General features: G+C 47.5%; 1 protein-coding gene across 1 annotated transcript in view; it reads right to left on the bottom strand.

The window, feature by feature from the left end:
• Positions 1–3862, bottom strand: part of TMEM238 (transmembrane protein 238) — a 31002-nt gene extending 27140 nt beyond the window's left edge. Inside the window, exon 1 of the mRNA XM_069200623.1 lies at positions 3208–3862. Within this exon, the coding sequence (XP_069056724.1) occupies positions 3218–3673 (456 nt within the window). The 5' untranslated portion in view covers positions 3674–3862 and the 3' untranslated portion in view covers positions 3208–3217. The remainder of the gene's footprint in view (positions 1–3207) is intronic.
• Between the last annotated feature and the right edge of the window lie 20157 nt (positions 3863–24019).

Genomic DNA, 24019 nt, shown 5'->3' with positions numbered 1-24019 from the left:
CTGTAAGGAAGATTGGGCTGGGTCAGATTCGGCGAGATAAAAGGCACTTGTGAGACTATAGACAAGCAGTTGTCTTGACATCACCGTCTCGGGTAGGGCCCAGGAAAAGTTACTTCCTCTGAAGTTATACCACTTGAAAGGCTGGCATAACCGGAGTGTCACGCATCAAGCTGGAGTCTCAGAAAAGCTGGCAGGCCAGATGTCAGGCTGGTAAATATGTTAAGTGTCAGTGGGCCCTCTGGAAGACACGGAGATCTGCTCCCTGTCGGGCACACGGCAAGTTGGTGTCTGGCCCTAAAGATGAGATAAATGGAGCAGGTCGCATGTCATGCTTTGCGCCCCTGGATGTCTAGTAGGTCTGGAGCAGGGCCAAATGCAGGTCAGACCTAACCCGCTGTAAGGCTGTTTGAGCTGGAGATAGCACAGGCGCCTTCTAAGATTAGCGACACCGGAGCAGAGTCAGAAACATATCTATAAAGGTTTGGTGACATTTACTCAAATGACTGGTTCATATATGTCAGGCTGTTGGGAACTGAACAGTCAGTTGTCTCGGGTATTTTACATGTACGCAGTGCTCAATTTGTAAATAACGCAGGTCCCCAAAACCCTCCTCTTAAACACAAGGGTGCTGCAATGAAATGTACCAACACGGAATACTGAGGCAGCGTAATCCTGAAGCCATCTCGGGCCTCTTAAATCCATTTAAAGCCACTCTCCGCCCCTTCATCTCACTCTTGCAACTTATGTTTCTCCCGTTGTGACCCTTTTTCGTTTTTCTCTTCCTCTGTCTTTCTCATATGTGCCTTTTGCTCGCAGTAAATGCTTGAGGCAGAAAATTAAACGCCGGCCCTCAAAAATAAGTGGGGGTGCTCCGCACCGGAAACAGCAAGCACAAATTAAGCACTGCATGTACGACTATTAAAACACACGTCCAGTGTCTGTGATGCAGGTAGTGCTGGGGCAGAGTCGGTCACACACCAGGCTATTGGACGATCGCACGATCTACTTACTATAGGGCAGATTGATTGAGGACCACTTCACTGCTATGATTGGGAAATTGGATTTCTCTCTATGCAGGCGCACCTTTTTTATGAAAGAAGGAATGCGGTATGTTTAGTTACAGATTATCGCTTTTTACTAAATAAAATTAATTCATGGGAAACACTGATCTTTCTTTTGGCTGCTATGGTGCCTGTTCTTTTAAAGGACCCGTTTCATGTGTCATCGACACGGGTCGGTGACCGTGGAGAATGGGAGCTGTGCCCAAGGCCGGTGTGTGCTGCCAGGTGCGTCGGGAACGTGTAGGCTTCCCCACAGCAGGTAAAGTGATCCCTCTAAGGGGGGGGGGGGGGGGGGGAGGATACTGGTATAGGGGGTCGTATTTAGCTCGTTTAACAACTATGAATGGGGACTGGAAGAGTTCAGAGCACGCCCATGTAAGGTGGGAACAGCTAGTCCTGAGGTTGCATTCTGGGACTGGCTGTCCTACATTTATGATAGAAGAAATACAAGTAAGCAGAGAAAAAAGACGAAATAAGTTTCCCATGCCTGAAATGGGGTGAATGTTGGTGTGTATCAGCCTTCAGAGCTGGTCTCCCGTTGGCGTGTTATATTTTAATGAAAAATTGGTTTAGCTTTTTTACTTATTTGGCACGCGACCTCACATTTCTTTTCTTTCATGACGGTTTCATTTTAGGTCTGGTTACAGCGAGTGTTAGGTGTTGCCAGAGGAAGCCAGCAACAACAAACGCCCAGACTTTGGGAAAGCCAGCCTCAGCTATTGTCTTGTTTGGGTCTGCCATTGCTTATTTAAGGTTATGTTTTAATTTTAAAGTTTACCAGATGAAATACCACAAATAGCAATGAAGCCTGAAACTGGCATTTTGCTCTGGGAAACAAGTTGCAATGGTAACCTCGTTTTCAAAAACTGCTGTGTGGCATAGTTTACTTGAAGAAAAGCACGGTGTGAGTGAATGCTATACGTAGGCTATCCGATGATTTTATTTGTAAGCTTTTGAGGGCTATGACGTCTCCCTATGGCTGAGCAAGTGCCAGAAGATAAAGCATTCATTGGGCTCTGAGTCTCATCTGACCGATAAATTCAAACCACAAGGCCAGGGTAGTGCGCCCCTGGCCCTGCCTGGGTAACTACATGGACCTCGATTATGAGTGCCAGGGCCCGGTAAACGCGACGCTCCCCCAGCACCCTCTCCACGCCCCCGTACTCTTGATGACGCTTCACCGATAGTTTGTACAGTAGTTTGACAACAACCTTTTTCTTTTTGTTATTTTTTTTTTAATACAACTTTGTTTAATATCTAGTACCCCTTGAATGAGGAGCGGGTGAAGACGGCGCTCGTTTATTTCTATTACTTTGTAGTTTAAAATTCCAAGAGTTGAAACTCTCTTTTCTACATCTATTTAAACGGAAAATTCGGTGTTTTACTAAAAATTAAACAGAAGATGCAAACAGAGCAAAAAAAACAAAAACCAATAAAGCACGATAGATAAAGGGGCACACAATGTCTATTATATCAGGCTTGCAGTTAAAGGATATTTTTTTAGCAACCCTGGCAGTGTGCGCATTCCAAGTATCTTGGGGCTTCCCAGTCAAGCGAGGGATGCACGGGAAGCTGATCCCAAGGTTGCCCGAGGTGTGTTCTTACCGCTTGTGATCCGAGCCTGTTGCAATCTCCGCTGTAAAGAATAGGAAGACAACGAGATTTGCCCCAGGCATTGCACGCATGCATTGTGTATTGGCCGAAACAGTAAACACCCGCGCCTTTCGACTCTGACTTCAGAGGCTGCACCCTAGTCGCCGTGAAGGCTTGGCGAGGACTCCAGGTCACAGGATGCACCACGTTTTCCAACAAATTCATGTATTTACATTGTAATGCATTCTGGGAGTTCTAGTCTTGATTTATTTAATTTGAACCAGTTTGACTACATTATTGGATATGGAAGGATACAGACCACGCAAGACTTGTGTGCATAAATAAGATGGTCAAGTGTGGGCCCAAACTGTACAAACTCTCACATGGAACATGATCTGCCTTGCAAGGGGTTAGGCTGTCCATAAGCCACTGCATGGCTATCGTAAAAAATGGCAAGGTGGCTATCGGTCTGACTTCCACGCACCAAAACAAACTCTGTTGTTGCCAGCTGTAGACCGAAGCCATGAAAAGCTGGACGAAACCCTGTACTTACCACCAACAGGTCACGCCGGGAACCCCCTCGGTGACGCCTCTTCTTCCAGGGGCTCCTTGATCCGAGGTAGCTGCAGGCTGTCTTCTTTTCCCATCGCTGCCGCGCCCCCCATGCCCCTGTGAGGCCCTCCCTTCTTTCTTCCACCTCCCCCTGGCTTGCCACTGTGGCGGGAGAGGCGGCGGGAGATCTTGCGGGCCAGGTGGGCTAATGTGCCCCCTTTGACGACGTAGTCTCGCTCCAGCTCCTCTAGGGAAATTTCAATATTGCCCGTGTACCAGAAGATCCAACCAATAAGGCTCAGGAAAACCAAAATGGCGCCGGTGTAGATCAGCAAGTCGCCAAAATCCCTTCCGTTGATCTGCAGCTGGGCGAAGATGCCCACCAGGAGTGAGGCCACCCCAACCAGGTCCATCAGAACAGCGAAGATGAGAGCCATTCGGCACCGTCCGAGAGCGGCGGGAGCCATGGTCTGCACATCCCCAGGTGTGCGGAGTGTGGGCGAGGCGGCTGCAAAGGTGTGTTGTGTGCACAGGAGACTCAGAAAACCGAACAAACCTGTTGTGGGAGGCAGGGATCACGTTACAGACTGCCGGAGGGGGCGAGCAGGCTTAACTATTTCGCCTCATCTCACCCCACAAGAACACAAACACAGGCTGCACCGACAGAATAGAAGGAAAGCCACGAGAGTTCTGGGCAGGGCCCGGCCCAACCCGCCCCACATCACCGAGCGTCCGGGAACACCAGCTAATTATGGATTGAAACCGGTGGTTCTTTTGGCACTGGCATGGGTCACCAACTGACTGCCTACCCGCAGATTTCTTGCAAGATTAGATTTCCCCACACACTCCCTCTTTGCTAACTCACAGTCGCCCCTACACAAACTCCTTGCTGTATATTTATTCACAGACTTCCTGCAGAGCAGACCCTTGCTAATCCAGACTCCCTGACTGTTTACAATCTTTCTGCATTTTCTTGCATACTTCCCACTCATCCACAGATACAGTAGTTTTTAAGTTAATTTGCACCAAATGAAATGAAATGAAAGTTCTCTGCATGGCTGCTAGAAGCGGTGCCTCCCAGCCCTGGTATGCTTTTGGCGTGCTCTTTTGTTGTTTGCCCTAGTAATCTCGAAAGCCATGCAAGTCCATTGGTGTTCCGTATGTTTTTGGTTTTTGTCAACATTAGTGCTGGGCATTGATGTCAGGGGCACTCACCATCTCAACCCAGGGTGACAGTGACGACATCAAGATTCTAATAGAGGTCATCGTCGTTTTTACTTCTGTACGCCTATTGAGAGACTGCCTACGCACTCTCACTAGTAGAGGTTATTTTCAGCCTTCCATAACTGAGGCTATCTGTCTTCCCAATGTCTGAGGCATATAGGGGAGGTATCTGTTGTATGTTCGTGACTTTAACCATTCCTTTGTCGCAAATGTAGGTTTCACCATCCTGGATGAATCCCAGCCACCCTCCTGTTCCTGTGTTGTGGTTAGCTCCCTTGTCAAGGAAAGCAGGGCATGCCTCTAGATGGGGTAAATTACATTATTTCGAGTCAGTCAGAAGGGTTCTCATTGTAGACACTGGGCAGGAAACCCACAACATCTGGTCAGCTACAATCCCATGGTGCTCTGTTCAGATTGGAAGAGCTCTTATACTTTTGAATGTAATGCGCCACTGTGTGTCTCCGAATATCAGGTTTCTTAACATAGTCTCCCAGTGAGGAGCAGATGTCACACAGAGTACACAAGCTGAAGTGGAAGTCCCTGCAGAAAGTAGGTTTACACCTTCTGTATAGAGCTCTGTGAACAACTGGCGTCCATCTGGGGTTTTGCGGGACATCAGCAGCAGCCTCGGAAACCTGTATTAATTTCTTTCTTTGGTGAGGGCTTGCTTGGGCAGTGCCGGGTTCCAGGCCCCACACCTAATCCATGGCCCCAGCCCTCTATGGTTGGTCTGGTGATGTTGAGCTCAAGGCCCCATACCCTCTAGATCACGACCCTCCAAATACCCCCTCTTCTGGTAGAGTAAAAATATTTTCGCAGTTGCCAGGTCTGCCCATTGTTGGCTCTGACTGGCCAAAAAAACAGCAAACAAGATAAAGTACTGGACCCTTAGCAAGTAATTTGTTCAGCATTATCAATTCAACACCGAGGAGTCCTCTGTACCCATTACGGAGCAAAAAGTGAGGGACAAGGGGCAGAATCTCTGCCTAAGTCTGAGAAAGCCTGCGGAGCAGCCTTGCTGCTGTGACCTGGAAAGAGACCATGCACTGTTCTCCTTTCAAGTACCTGGGGTGTGCCTGCCAGAAGGATTGACCTGATTTCCGGAAAGACTGGCTCAAGGCCCAGCTAAATGTAATGACTTGCTAAAGGGCACGTCGACATACTGAGACTGCTCAGGAAGCATAGGGTCACCAGAGCCCAGCTGCCTAGGTGAAGCAAGAAAGACAGTTGGGTTGAGAAGCTACTCCACTGCCTCCAATTTCGAGACTGTTGAGTGTGAATCATCATTGACCTACCCACTTTTGGATGGGTTCCCCTATTCACCTTGCTTCAGTTCCACTGTGACCTGTATAGCGACACTTCTAGCTAGAGCCGATCAACGTCATTCTGGAACACTTTTAGCCATTATTATAGAGCTATCATCAATTGAAGCATTGCTTAAGATGGAGTAGTGGTCTGTGGGTACTGGTGGCATCTTGACCAGCTGTTGGTAGCCCAGACCTTATGGGTGACCTGATACGTTCTGCACGTTTATTACTATATTTCTTATTGTAATGTAATCATGTTTTGAAACTGAAGTAGTTTACCAAAATTGCCATGTTCCCCATTACCAAAAAATATCTCTAGATCTTGCCTACTAGATAGTACATGCACAGTCTGTTGCAAGACATATTGTTAGCTTACTGTGGGCTCAGAGCCCGACCATTGGTTGGCTTTATTGTGATTTGCTTTTTTTTTCTTCATTGTGTTTGGGCTTTCCCTCCTCTTCTTGTGTTTGTCCCTACCCCGGAGCATGGACGCATTACTTGTGTTCTTCCACTGTTCATTTTTTAGGTGCTACTTTTTTCTTCTTTTAAGCGCATTACCAGCATGCATGTTGTTGATATGTCTGCATATTGTGCTTTTCTTCCTCTTTACGCTCCATGTTGTGATCTCTCTCTTGCCTGTCTGTTCTTCCCACCCTCCTAATTTGCTTTCTCACTGGTTTACTTTTCCTCCTCCTCCACAGTTCTCTCTCCACATTAGTTTGCTTCCTCCCTGCATCCTCTCTCTGTTTCCCCCACCTGCATCCCCCATGTTGCTTCTCCCTGCCCTCCTGTTGCTTCCATCGCCTTCATCCTCCATGATTCTTTTCCACTCCATATTGCTTCTGCCCCCTGTCTCTCACCTGTGTTTCTCCTTTTGCGCTTGACAACCAGCGATACAGAGGATATTTAGATCTGTTTAGCCAGGGAACAAGTGACCTTCACGGCCTCTGGATCAACTTTGCTTGGGAACAAATACTGGAGCTCCACTTCTAAAGGAGCACGGTTGCACCAGGAGCCATGGGATGTAAAATCGCAGCTTGAGGTGTCACAATGGAGGAGGTCAGGCCTATGGCTTTCTTTATCTGGCACATTACACTAGCTATGCTCCTGCCCTCTCACAGACAATACAGAGTGAGTATCACAGAGGATCAAAGCGGTTGCTCCATCTTTCTGCTCCACTAAGTTTAGATCTGATTCCAAGGGCACCACCGTTTTACATCCCAATTTTAAGGTCTCGTCTGTAATACAGCTTTTAGCTGTCTGTGGCAAAAGCCTATTTTGTTCCACAGTGCTTGAGGTGGAATGAAAAAAAGTGGGGGTCTCTAAAAGTGGCGTGAATTAAGTAGTTAATGTCGTGACTAAAGCATGTGAACTACAGTCCTATGCTTTACATAACATGCTGCCTGGACAGCATTTAAGTTCCTTTTTGTGAGTTTTCTGCTTTTGCATTCAGAAATACCACACATCAACAAAAAATGCCTAAAACAAGCCAGACCTACTGGCTTTTTGAGTGCTTGGTAGCAGTGTGATATAAATGAGTAAGAAGTCCAACAAGTTCAAGTTTTCATTGCAAGATTTGGAACTCTTACAAGTTCCACATAGGCAGTAGTATTAACAAGCATTTTCAATGCAACGGGTCTTGCATTTGTTCGAGTTAGAGCTATTAGCATTGTAAAGCAAAAAAAAACGCAACGCGATCACGCTATGTAAAATGCAGCGCGATCGCGCTGCATGGAAAATAAACAGATAAAGTAGTACGGACTCCAGGCTGAAAACATTGAGCCTCGTATGTTTTTGGTACTTTACCAGGCTGTGTAGGTGGGCTAAACACCGGAAAAGGCATGACCTATGCATGCCTTTCACAAATGAAAGCAAGCCGATTTTAAAAGGCAAGCCCACAAACCAATGTAAGTGAGTGACGTGGCATGGGCGTGGTTTGAAGCCCAAAGAGAGATTACAAAATGGACGGAGCACTTTGTGCTCGCCCATAAAAAGGAAGATAAAATTCAGGCATCACTTGCAAAAGCGCAACAATATTAACAATCTGGACAATATACAAAAAGATAAAACATGCATATATAAAACAATTCATTAGGAGGCAGAATACAAAACGCCCACACAAAGCTGGCAGATTTTAACTATCAGAAAGGTCCAAGGGGATGAGAGGTTTTTGGGCAGTCACTTGATTGCATCCTCCCCAAATAAATTAACAAAACAAAAAGCAGACGTTTGATGGGTCTTAGAACAAGACTACTCAATTTATGAAAATTTCCCTATTCTTGTAGGGTCCATAGAGCTATATCTCCAGACACACAGATCTTGCTGCACTATTGCTTTATTTATCTGATCTATGTCAACATCTGGTAGGGTAAAATCCCCATTAAGAGGGATCATATCCTCGCCATCCTCTAACTACAAGGACTTTCCTTGTATTAGGTCACGTTGGGGATGAGAGACAATCTTTACCAAGCTCTTTAGAGAGGAACTAAATAGAGAACACTCCAGTTTTGTTGACTGATTATCATCAACACGTTTCACGTTGTCCTCCTTTTAAAAAAAAAAGGCAAAGATAGGATAAAGGCCCTCATTATGAGCCAAGATCTGACCGTCGTGCGGCCGCCAATGCGGCCGCACCCCGCCGCGGTCATTAGGAGATCCCCGCTGGGCCGGCGAGCGGAAACCTGGTTTCCGCCCGCCGGCCCAGCAGAGATCTCGGCCGCAACATAGGAGCCGGCTCCAAATGGAGCCGGCGGTGTTGCGGCCTTGCGACGGGTGCAGTTGCACCAGTCGCGATTTTTAACTGTCTGCATAGCAGACAGTGAAAAGCCGCATGGGGCCCTGTCAGGGGGCCCGCGACTCCCCGTACCGCCAGCCTTTTCCTGGCGGTTTAAACCGCCAGGAAAAGGCTGGCGGTAGGGGGATTGGTAATCCCCTGGGCAGCGCTGCTAGCAGCGCTGCCCTGGCGGATTACTACCGCCGGGGCCATTGTGGTGGGAAACCGCCGGCCCCGGCGGTGCGACCGAGTAATGTCCAGGGAAGCACCGCCAGCCTGTTGGCGGTGCTTCCGTCATTTTAGCCCTGGCGGTCCTGTACCGCCAGGGTTGAAATGACCCCCTAAGGCCTTTAATCATATTTAGGTGGATGGATTTATTCATGAGCGGGCCAGAGTTTGTCTTTTTGCAGGCTCTGGGAAATCATTCTTCCAGACCAGAGTTTCCCTATTGCAATATCTAATGTGATATGCCTCCAAACAGTCAAGGATGGAAAAAGGAAGAAATCCCGCCAGTGAGCCTAGATGCAAGAGTCGCTCAAAGGAGCAACAAACAGACGTCCAACTGCCCCCTTATATCGGTTGCCCTCCATATGCCTCCTGATTGCACTTTCAAGTTTACAGCTGAGCACCAAAAATTTAGAGACCTCAAGAGTAAAATTTGCTGCTGATTATATATGCTTGCAATATGGGTTGAGGGTTACTGGAAACTTAGTTAAATAAGAGACCACCACTAAATATTATAGACTTATTAAAGTAAAGTGGACCAGCATGGGTGATAGTTGAAGAGAGAATTTCGGATGTATACTCTGCCTACGAACATCACTCATTACATCCTTACATGGAGACTCACAGCACCTCTCCTGAAACTTACATGTGCAAAAGATCTCATTGAAGCTGCAGCAGAGAGACAATATAGATTTTTGTATTATATTCCTTAATTCTCTCCTGTTCTCATTGATCTGCATAAGGCTCCTCTAGTTAATACACAGGATATTCCTTGAATGTTTCCTGACAAATTTCTTACAACTTTGTTGCTAATAATTAGAATTGGTATTTAAAAATGGTACATAAGTGACCATCAATATGAGCACATACCAAGAGACCAAAGTTTGGCATGTAATCTGAACACTGTTATGGCTCACTTATTCTTACTAGTTTCAACCTCAGTTCCAGAGCTCCTAATCGTCTCCATTCTAAACACTCTCCCACAACATGAGAATTCATCTGCCCACCTAAATGCGACTCAGCTCACATGTAACATAGAAGCATTGGACTAAATAATAGCTCAGCCTTTTATAGTCGGTACTTCATGGCTTTGCCAATTGTTAGACTTGTTATCCTTTGCATGGTATTCCCCCAAACCTTTTGCCTTCACTCCCTTACTTGGCTGAACTCATTTTGTTGGCATTAGTACTCTGTGCACTTTATTCCTGATAACCAAGGCCAAAGTGCTTACACCTTAAAGCATAGTAAATTTGAACAACGCCTAAAAGGAACATTTTAGTTACCTGTAACCCTCTTATAAATGGTACTACATGTACCCAGGGCCTTTAAGTTAAATGCTACTAGTGAACTGTAGCACTCATTGTGCCACCCACCAAAGGAGCCCTTTCAAACATGAGTAGTGAAGTTTTTAAGTGACATTTTGACATTGCAAAATAAACCTTTCGCCAGGCCTAAATCTTCCTTTTTTGTTCTTTATAAGTCACCCCTAAGGTAGGCGTTAAAGGCTAATAGGATGGCCTGCTTGGCATTTAAAAAGTAGGACGTGAATTTAAGTTTTACAAAGTTGTTTTTAAACTGTTGTAAGGCCTATCTCTTCCCATAGACTGACACTAGGTAACCATATTACATTTGATAAGTGCTAACTTTAGATTGTGAGTAGATAGAAAATAGATATTCACAAGCAAATGAATTGTAATTTAAAATGATGGTAAAGTCGAGTTTTAAGTTACAATTTTGAAAATGCCACTTTCAGAAAGTTTGCATTTTTCTGCTCAAAGCAACTGTGCCTTTCTGCCAGCGTCCCGGGACACATGACTGTGAATGGTTTTGCTGCTGTGCTTCCAAACAGTAATACATGGAAGCTGAGGTGTGAGAGGACATGGTCTTCCTGACAACATGACTGGTTGCATTACAAAGGACCTTTTCAGCAGTACACACAAAGGATCCTGAAACCAGGTCTTCCCTTGTCTGTGTCATCCTAGATAGTTTTGAACCAAGACCAGGGCAAGGGGAAGAACTGACCAGAACCAGTTTTGGGGGTAGGTCAGGGGATTCCCAAACACAGGCTGGCACCAGGTATAAAAAGAGAACCTTCAGAACCTCCATTCAGAACACTCTTGGACCTGTGGAAGATCCAAAAGAATAACTGCCCTGCTGTCTGAGGAAGAGAGATTGCCGTGCTGACTGAAGAAAGGATTGGACCTGTTTGTCTTGAACCAAGGCTACCCAGAGTGACTCCAAGGGTTAGCTGGCTGACCTGTGTGAGCTACAGGGACAAACAGTTTTCTAAAGGCCTCGCTGCAACTGCCCAGCATACCAGCACAAACTGGAGCTCCTTGAACCCTGCTGCTGGCCTCGGCTGTAGTGAGTCCCGATCCCCAAGAGTTGAACCTCAGGCCCAGGACCACTGGCTGACATCAGTGAGAGCTCCTCTTGAGGAAAAGGTGAAGTTACAGAAGTTTTGGCTCCTCACAACCACAAAGTGACCTCTTTGCGCCAGGAATTGACTTCCTGTGACAGTCGCCAATGTGAAGCTCTAGCTGGACCTGCTCTTCGCACCAACAGTGACTGTCCATGATGACCCAAAATGTGAGACCTGCACTTTGCACCTGTGAGAAAAGGCCTCCTTTGTCATGGTTAGCCCCCACTGTTTGCCTGGAATTTGATGGGGCCTCAAAGGTGTTAGTGCGCAGGGCCCCTGCTTACCAGGTTCCCTGGGCCAGATCTCTTTCCCTAAAACATTGGCACAATTGGCAACACCTTTAGGTGCCACTATCAGTCCCTAGTTAATGGTAATTAGGTACCCAAGGCATGGGGTACTAAAGGTAGTCCCCTGAGGGCAGAAACACAGGTTGTACCACCCTCTAGAGCCATGCATCCAGAAGCACCCAGCACTGCAATTGCAGGCTGAGTGTTCTGATGCAATCCTAAAAGGCAAACTCGACATGGTACACAGCCTGTGTGCCCTGTCCACTGACACTATAGGTAAGTCACCCCTCTGGCAGGCTTTTCAACCCTAAGGCAGGGTGCACTATACTGGATGTGAGGGTATAGATGCATGAGCAGTGTGCCTCTACTGTGTCCTTGCCAGTCCTGGGACATAGTAAGTGAACAGAGCAGCCATTTTAACATGTGCTGGACACTGGTCAGTACAAGTTTCACAACTACATGATGGCTACTCTGAACCCTGGGTTGATGGTAAATCCAAACTAATACCAGTATTGGATTTATTACAAAATGTAGGCAGGGCTCACCTTAGCGATGCCCCCTGCAAAAGCTAACTACCCTGGCATGATTGCTGGTCGGGCGCAACCAGCCTGCCACCACCAGACTAGATTCTGGAACCCTGGCGTGAGAGATCCTGATCTGTGGGTCCCAGAACAAAGCCCTTCCTGGGTGGAGATGCAAACATTCCCCCCCTCAGGAATGTGTACTGCCCTGCTAGTGAGCTTCAACTGCCTTACCACCCTTGTAATTTGATTCCCCCCAAGCCTGCTGTTGTTGCAAACCCCCACTTTTGGCAGGAGCAACCACACAAAGAACAGGAGGAGTGGTCATCCCCAGCTTGCACCACCCTTAAAGTGTTGCATGCGAGGTGACCTCTCCATTTCTTTTTCCTACATCTTGCATGGAAGGAAAATAGCCAGTTAGGTGTAGGTAAGTGACTTCTGCCCCCAGGAAGTGGTCACTTAATGGGTATAGCCACCCTAAGGTAGATGACCCATTAGTCACTACTAGGTACTCCCCTACACACCCACTTAATACAATGTTCAGTGGGCATCCATAGACCAAGAAATTCGATTCCAAGGACAAAAGAAGACCAGCACTTCTTTTGTGCTTCCTATTATTTCTCTTCTTCTCCTCCTTTGGAAGCCCTCGGCACTGCGATGGACATGGGCCTTACTCTTTGTCCTTATTCCCCTCTTTGTGGTCAAATTTCACAGATGCTACACGGATGACTATGCTTTTTACAATTCAGGTTCTAGAATGTTCGAAGCGAGAGTGTCTCTCCCTTCTTTGTTGTACTATATTGTATCACATATGTTTCAAATTCTAATCAAGATATTAAAATTTAAAAAAAGAAGACTAGCAAAATGCTCGAGACCCGAAGCACTGCTGCACAAAGAAAAGGCGTTGCCTGCTGCACCCAAGACTTGACACTTGCTGCTGGGGGGTTGCTTGAATGTTGGACAGATTCTATAAACCCCAGAGGCCCTCCACTGTTCGAAAATCGCCAAAGATCTCCCTGCAGATTGAAGGCACACTGTCCTGCAATCCAAGACTAACGACCCAGTGAAGGCCACTTCGCTGACCAGTTGCTGACCAAAGGACCAGACAGTGCAGACAGACCAAACTCCATCAGACCGACTTGTGAGGACCAACCCTGCAAGTGTGCCAAGTTTGGTGGCACTGCCCCCTCCAGTGGCCAGACTGTGTAGTAGCCCTAGGTACTGGTCACCTCACAGTGGACACCAAGAAGGGCAGTCTGTACCATACTGTGAAAGGACTAGGAAGAAGCCCTACTTGAGGGACTTCATAAACCACCAGGACCTCCCACCACAGTGCCCCTGCTGCCTTGCAAGCGCCCCTCAAAGAGACCTATCTCCTGCTTCCAGGGGCACCTTTGCGCACAGCTTCTGGCTCACCATTCGCTCTGCACTTGGCCGCCCTGTGCCCTGCACTGAAGATCCAGCTGTGCCCTAAGGGTCCCCCACCCGTTGCAACCTCAACAGTCCAAGACAACCCACCAGACTTACCTGTAAGTCCATCAGTGCAGTGCTTTTCCAAGTGGTCTACTGCAGTGGCCTGGCACCAGCTCCAAGGACTTTCTGCAGCTGCTCCTATTGAACCCGTGATCTGTCCGAACTTCTACTTCTGGTGCATAGTGCCTACCAATGACCTCGACATACCTGCAAAAGGAGACCTTTGTAATCGCATTGTCTGATTTTATATGGATTTTCAAAGTATTTTCTCCACTGATTCCTATGGTGCGTAATTACTCACAACAAAACTATTTTTATTAAAACTTCAAAAATTCATAACTTAAAAAGTACTTCCCCGATTTTAATTATCTTGGTCCTAAAACGTTTTATACAAATCTGAAGTATTTTTTGTAAATTGGTCTCAAGTTATTATTTTGAGTGTGTGGTCTCATTTATTGATACTGTGAGTACAGAAAATGCTTTGCACTTCTCCATTAGCCTAACTGCTCGACCAAGCTCCCATAAAAATTAGAGCATTAGGTGGTCTAGTTTTTACCTCTAAACCAACGTGGTTGCCTGGACCCACTGCACAGTGTGCCTAGCTTTGCACACTACATAGAGGGCCAGCTTCCTACAGCCCCGACAAGAGCATCCCGTGATGGTCACCAATGAGAAGCTCCAGTGATGACCAGCTATTCTTGCTACAACAACTACCATCCATAAGGCCTGACTGGCTCTTCCTGCCTCAGCAATGACCGTCCTTGATGCGCGTCTTGCTTCTCGCACCAACAGCCTCCTCCTCATGGCCTTTACCAATGCAAACAGCATCCTTTGCCCCTGGCTTGAGAAGCTAACTTTTCAGCTTAACTAACGTGGTCTCTGTATCTGACCAGAGCTCCATCGCGGTCATCCTAAACTTATGGCTTTCCCCCCAGTCCAATGTGATCAGATAACCATGAGTGGCACTTTGGGCTTCTTGGTACTATTTACACCCTAAACTTTACAAATTAATATCTCTGGTTCTACTGATTGGATTTTTGGTGTTTTGGTGCCATTTTATTTGTTAAAATGTACTCTATTTTTCTAAATTGTTTGGACTTCATTACTGTTTGTGTGCTGCATAAATACTTCACACGTTGCTGCTAAGTTAAGCCTGACTGCTTTTGTACCATGCTACTAGAGAGTTAAGCACAGATTAAGTTAGTGACTTTTGTGGTTTTCACTGGCAAGGATTGTGTTTATTTTTTTAGTAGGGCTTCGACCTCTCTCAACTAAAAACCCAGTTTCCTGCACCAGTACTTAGTAAAGTCAAGTCTAATTGGAATACAAAATTGCACTAAAGCAAAGAGAGTTTACAAATGTTAATAAATGCAAAGTCAATATTTATGTAAAATATGCAGTATATGAGAAATTAGGCTGTTGGTTGAGTGGGTGTAAGCCCTTCTCAAGGATCAGCCACAATCCTTGTGAGGGTGAACCACAAACAGTCCCTAAATTAATTTGTGCTTAACCATCTGGTAGCTTGCCATGAAAGGAGTCGGGTTTAAATTAGAGGCAATGTGTAAAGTATTTTTTCAGCGTATGAACAGTAAAACTGTGAAAAAGTAACACAAGATAATTCTCACATCAATTTAGAAAAATAGGGTAAAATGTACTGTAATAAATTAAACAACAAAAATCAAATCATTAGAGGCAGGGATATGCATTTCAATGTTTTTCGGTGAGTATAGCGCCTAAAAGCACAACGGGCATCGGTTCTGTTGAGGAACTGTGACGCCTGCGATGCGAGGTAATGCATTGAGTTGCATCGCACCTAGGCAATTCTAACAAGAAGATGCGAGGGCTGCGGTGCGAGATCCTGCGCCGAGCTGTGTTGCGCTACTTCATTTCCGATGAGCTGGGAGGGCTGCGATGCGATGTCCTGCGTCAAGTTCCGTTGCGCTCCATTGGTTCCAATGACCTGTGAGGGCTGTGATGTGAAGTCCTGCATCGAGTTGCACCTCTGTTTATGGGTACCCATGAGGCATTCAGTCCGGGTCTGTGAGGTGCTGAGATACCAGGTCCTGCTTCGTGCTGTGTCAAGTTTTGTTTTGCTGCGCTGGTTCTGAGGAAGTAACAAACAGTTAGGAGCACACCTGCCTAACATCCCATCAAATGATCAGCCCCATTGCATCATGATAAATGTAGTTTCCTCAGAAAACAAACTCCGTTAATTTTAAATATTTCACCTCTAAATAGGTGCAGCCTTTGCTGCGCATCTCTGGATACAAATATGTGTTTCTGGGTTAATCCCTTCTTCAGCAGAGAACAAATAAAGCACATTTGCGGGGTGCTGGAAATGCTGCCATTAATCATCCGGTTTCAATACCTCTTCACTGGCATGCCGGTGCCTGCTCCAGAGCTCGTCAGCCCAGTGGCTCAAGGGAGCCTTTTTAAAGTCACAAACAGTTAGGAGCACACCTGCCTAACATCCCAGCAAATGATCAGCCCCATTGCATCATGATAAATGTAGTTTCCTAAAAAAACGAACTCCGTTAATTTTAAATATTTCACCTCTAAATAGGTGCAGCCTCTGCTGTGCATCTCTGGACACATATATGTGTTTCTGGGTTAATCCCTTCTTCAGCAGAGAACAAATAAAGCACATTTGCGTGGTGCTGGAAATGCTGCCATTAATCATCCGGTTTCAATACCTCTTCACTGGCATGCCGGTGCCTGCTCCAGAGCTCGTCAGCCCAGTGGCTCAAGGGAGCCTTTTTAAAGTCACAAACAGTTAGGAGCACACCTGCCTAACATCCCAGCAAATGATCAGCCCTAACCTACTGCTCGGCAAGGAGAAGTACATTCTGATGCCAGGGAAAGGTCCAGGACTTAGGACTCACTTCAGCAGAGTCCAGCAGGGGGGCAAGGCAGGTCTATTTGAGTCTTGGCAGCTAGGCAGGTGCAGGACAGGTCTTTGGAGCTTATGTCCCTGTAGCTCAGAACAGGAGGCCAGTCAGCTAGCTTTTGGAGTCTCTCTGATGGTTCAGGGTTAAAGGAGCAGGTCCAGTCTTCCTTCCCGTAGTAGCAGGGCAGCCAGGCAGTCCTTTGTGAAGCAGGGCGGGTAAGCAGACCTTCATGCAGCAGGGCAGCAGAGCAGTCCTTTTTCTGAGTCTTCCACAGGTACAGAAGTGATCTGAAGAGTGGGTGTGAGGGTCCCCTTCTTAAAATCTGGTGCCACCTTTGAAGTGGGAAAAGGTTTTGTAGTTTTCCCTCCACAGAGATGTCTGAAATTTCCTGCCTCCCTATCTGGGTTCCAGTCTGTCTGCAATCACAATAAGCTAGTGTGAAGTTCTTTGTGTCTGAGGCAGTGTCTGCGAAGTGCACATGTGACAGCTCTTTCCCCATCCTGCCTTGGATGACCTATCCTGACAACACCAAGGCCCGCTATTGTGATGCTGTCTGGGAGGAATACACAAAGGCCAACTTCCAACTGCACCTTGTCATGTGACCCAGGATACAGGCTGCATGCACTGAAATGGTTAGAACAAAAAATGCCAACTTTATAAAAATGGCATCTTCAGAATTGTGACTTCGAATCCGACTTTACCATAACAGACGGTTTTAAATGACAATTCATTTGAGTGTAAATATGGCAGTTCTACCTTGTCAGAGAAGGCAGGAAATGATGCTTAGAGATCACTGATAACATTCAGTGATGATGGGGAAATGGATTAAACTGTAGGGCAACTTATATGGTACTCCTTGCACAGCTGTTCCCTATTAGCAGTAGTTTTCCTTCCGGGGCTGCTAGAACACAAAAAGCCCCTCTGTTGTGTGCCAGAACGTACGATTATTTAGTATGTGAGGACTGTATTTTTTCCTCCTGGGGGCTCTCAGGTTGCACAATACCTATTGTTTAATATTTGTTGTGGCAATGCAGGCCGTGTCTGTAGTCTTCTTGTGTTTGTAGGGGAAGCACTGCTCTACACTGCATGGCCCACAGAGTACAGGTGGCAGTGACTTTGCCCTGGTGACTTGGGCAGGAGCGGCTTTTATGGCCATAGGTAAGCAGAGGCAGCGCCAGCATTAGTCAAGATTGGTGCAGTGTAGTCACGGTGCTCAGGCCCAGACACAAAACATCTAAACAAGTTAGGTGACTACTCCTTTTGCAACAGTGAGTTCATAAACCCTGGTGCATGTTTCTCAGCCAATACACTCTATTCCGGCTCTGTTGCTTCCTTTGTGGGGACCATGGAGTGTTGCCCTGGTTTCTCTGAGAACCTCATGGCTTCTTGTTGATGCAATGGAAAATGGGGTACACAAACTGCTCATACTGACTGAGGGGACACTTTGGGACTCACAGTAGTTAGCCTTGCAGACCAGTGCAAATCTAGTGCTGTAGCGGATGTTTTCATTTGTCCCACTTTAACTCCTTCACAGCCCAGCTCTTTCCAAAGAGCATAATCTTCATGCTAGAGTACCTCCAGATCTAGAGCAGAGGAGAAGGCCTCTCCATTGAAGCAGGGTCTAGACAGCCCCTCCTGGCTCTCTTTGTCGAAGTTCCCAGGTTTGTGGTTCAAAGTTCCAAGGTGAGGAAGCAGGAAAGTAAAAACACCAACCCTGGAGAACAGAGTTTCTTGATCGCCACTAGTGTGGATTCCCTGTATGCTGGTAGAGAAATCTCGGCACACCAGCAGGAAGCCTCTGTCCTATCTTTGTAATACCGTTGTAGACAACTGTGTATTCCGACAGTCTCTCTGACAGGTTCTGGGCATTCTTGCCTCCTTTTCTTACGCCACTCAGGCTGGTTCAGCCAAGATCTTTGTTAAAAGGTATTAGTAGGAAGGTGGGGTGGAGCTGGGCGTTTCCCAAACAGGAGTACAAAAAGGGAGGCTGCTCCACTCAACTACCTGTTTATTTGTGAGGGGTTGTGGTTTCAATAAGTAAACAAACAATAGACCAGGAAAACGCAAAAGGCAATAGAGTGTCTTCTCTCCTCTCCTACACCCCCAAAACCCTGACTCATCACAAAGGATCTCTAAAATGACTTGGGGTAACCCTGCAGTTCACATCCACTGCCTAGCCTTCCTCCAGTTTCCCATCTTATGTACCAAATGTAGCAAAACCAAATTGGATTCAATGGGGACGTGGCCTCATGTTGCAAACGCTTCACAGACAAAACCTTTACAGACATAGGCCCTCATTATGATATTGGCGGTAAGTCCCGCTTACCGCCATGGCGACTGCCGCCAACATACTGCAACCGCAGCTGTATACCGTTACCCATATTATGACCCACACATAGAAATCCGTCACAATACAGACACACACACAGGTCCGCCAGCCCAAAGGTCAGTGATAAACTGGCGGTAGCAAAACCCACACCGTTACGCCAACAGAACCACGCCCACAGCATTATGACCCACGAATCACTGCGGCGGACATTCAACCGCAGTAAACCATTGGTGGTACATACCGCCGCGCTCAAAATACACACACATACAAAACAACACCACATTGGACAATTCAAACTACACACACCTGGCACACATACACACACCACACCCACAGCACTATAAAACACACACCCACATTACCCACAACCCTTTACGACTCAAACTTTTTTACAACTGAGAGAGAGAAACACCAAGAGCACCCACAGAACCAGAGCCACAGCACCATCCACGCACCTCACAGCACACACCTCAATACATCACCCCATACACCCTCACACACACCACTCACACTAAACCCATGGCACCACAAAGACACCCCAGGTTCTCTGAGGAGGAGCTAAGGGTCATGGTGGAGGAAATCACCTGGGTAGAGCCACAACTACAGTATTTGGATCACAGGTGCAGCAGACATCCATTGCAAGGAAGATGGAGCTATGGCGGAGGATCGTGGACAGGGTCAACGCCGTGGGACAGCACCCAAGAACTAAGGATGACATCAGAAAAAGGTGGGACGACCTACGGGGGAAGGTGCATTCCGTGGTTGCAAGACACCAGATAGCTGTACAGAAGACTGGTGGTGGACCCCCACCTTCTCCCCCACAACTAACAACATGGGAGGAGCAAGTCTTGACAATAATGCATCCTGAGGGCCTGGCAGGAGTAGCTGGAGGACTGGACTCTGGTAAGTCAAATCATTACTACTTTCACCCCCCACCTGCATGCTATCACAAACCCCCACCCTCACTCCACCACTACCCACACACCCCACCATCACAACCCACTCATCCCAGTGCCAAGCTCTGCATGATATACCAATGCATGGACACCACTCACAGACCTGCATGGACAACCATCACCATTGCATGCACACTAGAGACAATCACCTGGCCCACCAAATAACAACTTTCACTAAGGCCAATCTGCCATGGCAATATCAACCATAGAGGGCAACATACCCATGCACAAGATGACACACGCTGAAACTATAACACTGCATTTACATCCCCACAGGTCCCCCACACAACATCACCGGAGAGGAGGTGCCAGCAGCATCCCGTCACCCCACAGAAGAGGCCCACAGTGATGACAGCACCTCTGCACGCCTGGATCAGGAAGGACCTACCTGGCCCATCAGGGACCTCCAGACATTCAGTTACCTAGCCACAGTCCCATACCACCACAGAGCCTCCCACCTCAGGATACACCAGCTCAGCACCCACCCAGCGGGCCCATACCCCTGTCCCCAGGACACGTCAATCAGCAGTGTGTCCACCACTACAGGACCCCAGGCCACCCCACAAACACAGGTCGATCAGGGACCTGGGGTCAGTGGCAGTGGGCACACAGTTCAGGGGACAGAGGCACAGGACAACAGGGAAGCTGGGAGGACTGCTGTGCAACAGGGGGAGGACAGGCCCAGGCAACCAACCCTCCACGAGGCACTCACCAACATCCTGGGAGCGTACCACCATTCCCAGGAGACGATGGGCCAGATACTGGCCAAGTTGCAGGAGACCCAGTGGCTGCAGGAGGGACAGTACCTGGGGATCAGGGAGGACCTGAGGGACATCCACACCACCCTGGTCACCATTGCAGGGGTGCTGGCTGACATGGCCAACACCATGAGGGAGGCAGTGGCACACCAACGGGCCCCTGACACTAGCCACAATGATGAACAGCCCTCCACCTCCGCCAACGCTAGTGGACAGGAGGCCCGGCCACAGGAACAATAGGCCACCAGCACCCTACCCCCTGCAGAAGGAGAACCACCACTCAAACGGTCCCTGCGATCGAGGCAGAAGCCAGAGAACATTGCCAAGACACCTGCCAGGAAATAAGACTCTCCTGATTGTCACCCTTGTGTCCCACTCTGTTACCCTGTCCACCTTGAACTGCCATTGCTCCACTTCCTATGCCCCCTTGGACAGTGCAGCTGTGATACAAACAGACTGAACTCTATCCTGGACTTTCCTCCATCATCACCCCAGCCCATTGCACATCCCCATTTACTTCTCAGCACTGAAATAAAAACCCTCTTAAAAAATACAAGTATGGTGTCTGTCAAATGAATTAAGGATGTATTCGTTTAACAATCTGTAGATATTACAATTAGACTGTACAGTTATGTATACATAGGTATAACCTGTAATGTGCTGCAGTCAATACAGAGCCAGAGTAGGGCAAAAAGATCTGTGAATAGACATGCCAAAGGGTACAGTAAGTGGCCAGAGTAGTGGGAACAGCAGCCTGCCTAGAAAAAATTAACTACACAAAACTGCAATGGAAGGAAGTACTGCCGTATGATAGTTGTTCTGTTGTCCACAGCCTCATCCTCTGCCTCCTCTTCGTCACTGTCCACAGGCTCCACACCTGCCACACTCCCTTCTCCAGCCCCATCCTCCTGCAGAAAAGGCACCTGGCGTCTCAAGGCTAGGTTGTGCAACATGCAACATGCCACAATGATCTGGCAGACCTTCTTGGGTGAGTAGCACAGGGATCCACCTGTCAGATGGAGGCACCTGAACCTGGCCTTCAGGAGGCCAAAGGTGCGCTCAATGATCGTCCTTGTTCGCCCATGTGCTTCATTGTAGCTTTCCTCTGCCCTTGTCCTAGCATTCCTCACTGGGGTAAGTAGCCATGAGAGGTTGGGGTAAACAGAGTCACATGCAAATATCGAGGGATACCTGTTAGCCAGACACTCACCCTTAGGACAAACCCCACACCCATATACCTACATCAACTTGGTGGGGACCAGGGCTCACCTATTAGCCACACCCTGTGCCTCTGGAGTTGAGCCATCATGTATGGGATGCTGCTATTCCTCAGGATAAAGGCATCATGCACAGATCCAGGATACTTAGCATTCACATGGGAGATGTACTGGCCCACCAGGCACACTATCTGCACATTCATAGAATGAAAGCTCTTTCGATTTCTGAACACCTTTTCATTTCTCCTGGGGGGGGGGACAAATGCATTATGTGTACCTTCAATTGCCCCAATGATGTTGGGGATATGTCCCATTGCGTAGAAGTCAGCCTTCACTGTGGCCAAATCCTCCACCTGGGGGAAAAGGATGTAGCTGCGCATATGTTTCATCAGGGCAGATAACACTCTGGTCAGCACGTTTGTGAACATTGGCTGAGACATCCCTGCTGCCATGGCCACTGTCGCTTGGAAGAAGCCACCTGGCAAGAAATATAGCACTGATAGGACTTGCACAAGAGGGGGGGATCCCAGTGGGCTGACGGATAGCTGAGATCCGGTCTGGCTCCAATTGGGCACACAGCTCTTGGATTGTGGCCCTATAAAGTCTGTAGGAGAGGATAATATGCCTGCCCTCCATTGTTGCCAAGTCCACCAGGGGCCTGTACACAGGTGATGTCTCCATCTCCTATTCATCTTATCAGCAGGTGTACTCTAGGGGTAAAAACAATGAGCATCTGGTTACTTTTCAATATTTCGTCATTGTACAATGCATTGGATATTGTGACAGAAACAGTATGTTTATATTTAATCCCAAAATGTGCTTATGCCGGCTGTGACGCAGTTAGGTGCCATGGCCTGCCCCCCCCCTGAAATGGCATACGGCTGGCCTGTCCTGTGTGGAGGCACAGGTGGAAATAAGGTAATTCCGCTGACGTTGTGCGCCGTTGCGAGAGGTGGTCAAGAACCGCTGTGCAAATCCTCGTTGGTTATCATTGGGCCATATGGGTCCCAGTAGCCAATGGAGATGTACGCCAGCGGTGACGGTGGTTGTGTGGTGCTTCTCGACGTTCCTGTCTATGACTACGTTTGTGTGTTTGTGATGTTGTGTGTTTATTGGGTGGTGTGTATGGATGTGAATGACGGTGCTGGTGGTGTGCGGGTGCTTGGTGCTGTGTGCATGGCACGTTTCTCTTTGGCATGGTGTGTGTATTTGGCATTTGCGTTTGTGTATTTTGTGTGTACGTGTGTGTGTATAGATGTGTGTGCAGGTACGGTATGTTTGTTTGCACGTGTGTGTGTGTGACCTTTGCTGTCTGTGCCGGGTCAGTGAGCTGTGTGTGGGTGTGTAATGCTCCCTTTCCCTCCAGTATGTGCTAGGTGGGGGTGCTTACGGATGTCATCTTCATCGCTGGTCCTGAAGGTGTATGGCATGATACAACGCTGTTAAGACTTGCAGTTTGTTTGTCATGGTGGATGCATCTGTGTACCTGGAGGTGAGTGTCTCCTTTTATACTGGCAGTTTCCACCAGGCTTTTTGTTGCGGTGGCACCGCCGCGGAAATCATGGCGATCTGCTGACTCGTAATATGGTGTGCTCTTATTTACCACAAAACATCACCCTGGGTCTTAATCCATGTCACTTAGTTTACTCCCAGGGCATACTCAAGATGGGTTTGTGGAAAGATTGGGGCCAAAAAACCTAAGCCTTGCTAAAGTGATCTTTAGGAAGGGTTGCATGCTATCCAGAACTATGTAGAGGCCCTTTTGTGTCCAGCGCCCTCACTTTCATGAGAGAGGTTGAGGGGAGTCTTAAGTCACCCACCCCATGACATAGTTGATTTTGTTCTTGGTCTCCCTAAAAAGACAGCCTTAGCTAATGAATAAGGGAAAGAGCAACAATAAACTGAGGAATGAACTGATGAAGCATTGCTTTGACTTGAAGATTACCCTTGCTGGTGTAGAAGAAATCAACTGCATGTTGTTGCTTTGCATAACTATAACCTGCCTCTGCCATGCTGTCAGGTTCATACTAATCTGGCATCACCAGATGGGCCCATCTCCAAGCCTCAAGGGGGATATTTATGAGTCCATTTGTGATGCTCTTGCACCACGCAGCATGGTGCAAGAGCGATGCAAATTAGTGATGTAACGCAGTGCATTTTCATGGGTGTTGCGTGAGTGCTCCCACACAACATCAATGGATTTTGAAGCATTCCCAAATTCACAAGAAAAGGTAAACCTAGGAATGCCCCAAACAGATATGCATCCCCAGGAGAGGCGTAATGAGGAGAAATATCTTCATGTTTCCTCTATATTTCCTTAGAATTGACTTTGTGCAGGAAGGTGGCCCTTACTGCACAAACTCAATCCTGCTGCAACGCTGGCACCCATTCCCCATGGTGTAAGGGTGCCTGTGTTGGTGCTAGGCAGTCCAT

The sequence above is a fragment of the Pleurodeles waltl genome, chromosome 7 (genome assembly GCF_031143425.1).
Source record: "Pleurodeles waltl isolate 20211129_DDA chromosome 7, aPleWal1.hap1.20221129, whole genome shotgun sequence".
Lineage (NCBI taxonomy): Eukaryota > Metazoa > Chordata > Amphibia > Caudata > Salamandridae > Pleurodeles > Pleurodeles waltl.
Note: the sequence above shows the minus strand (reverse complement) of the source record. Positions and strands in the feature narration are given on the sequence as shown.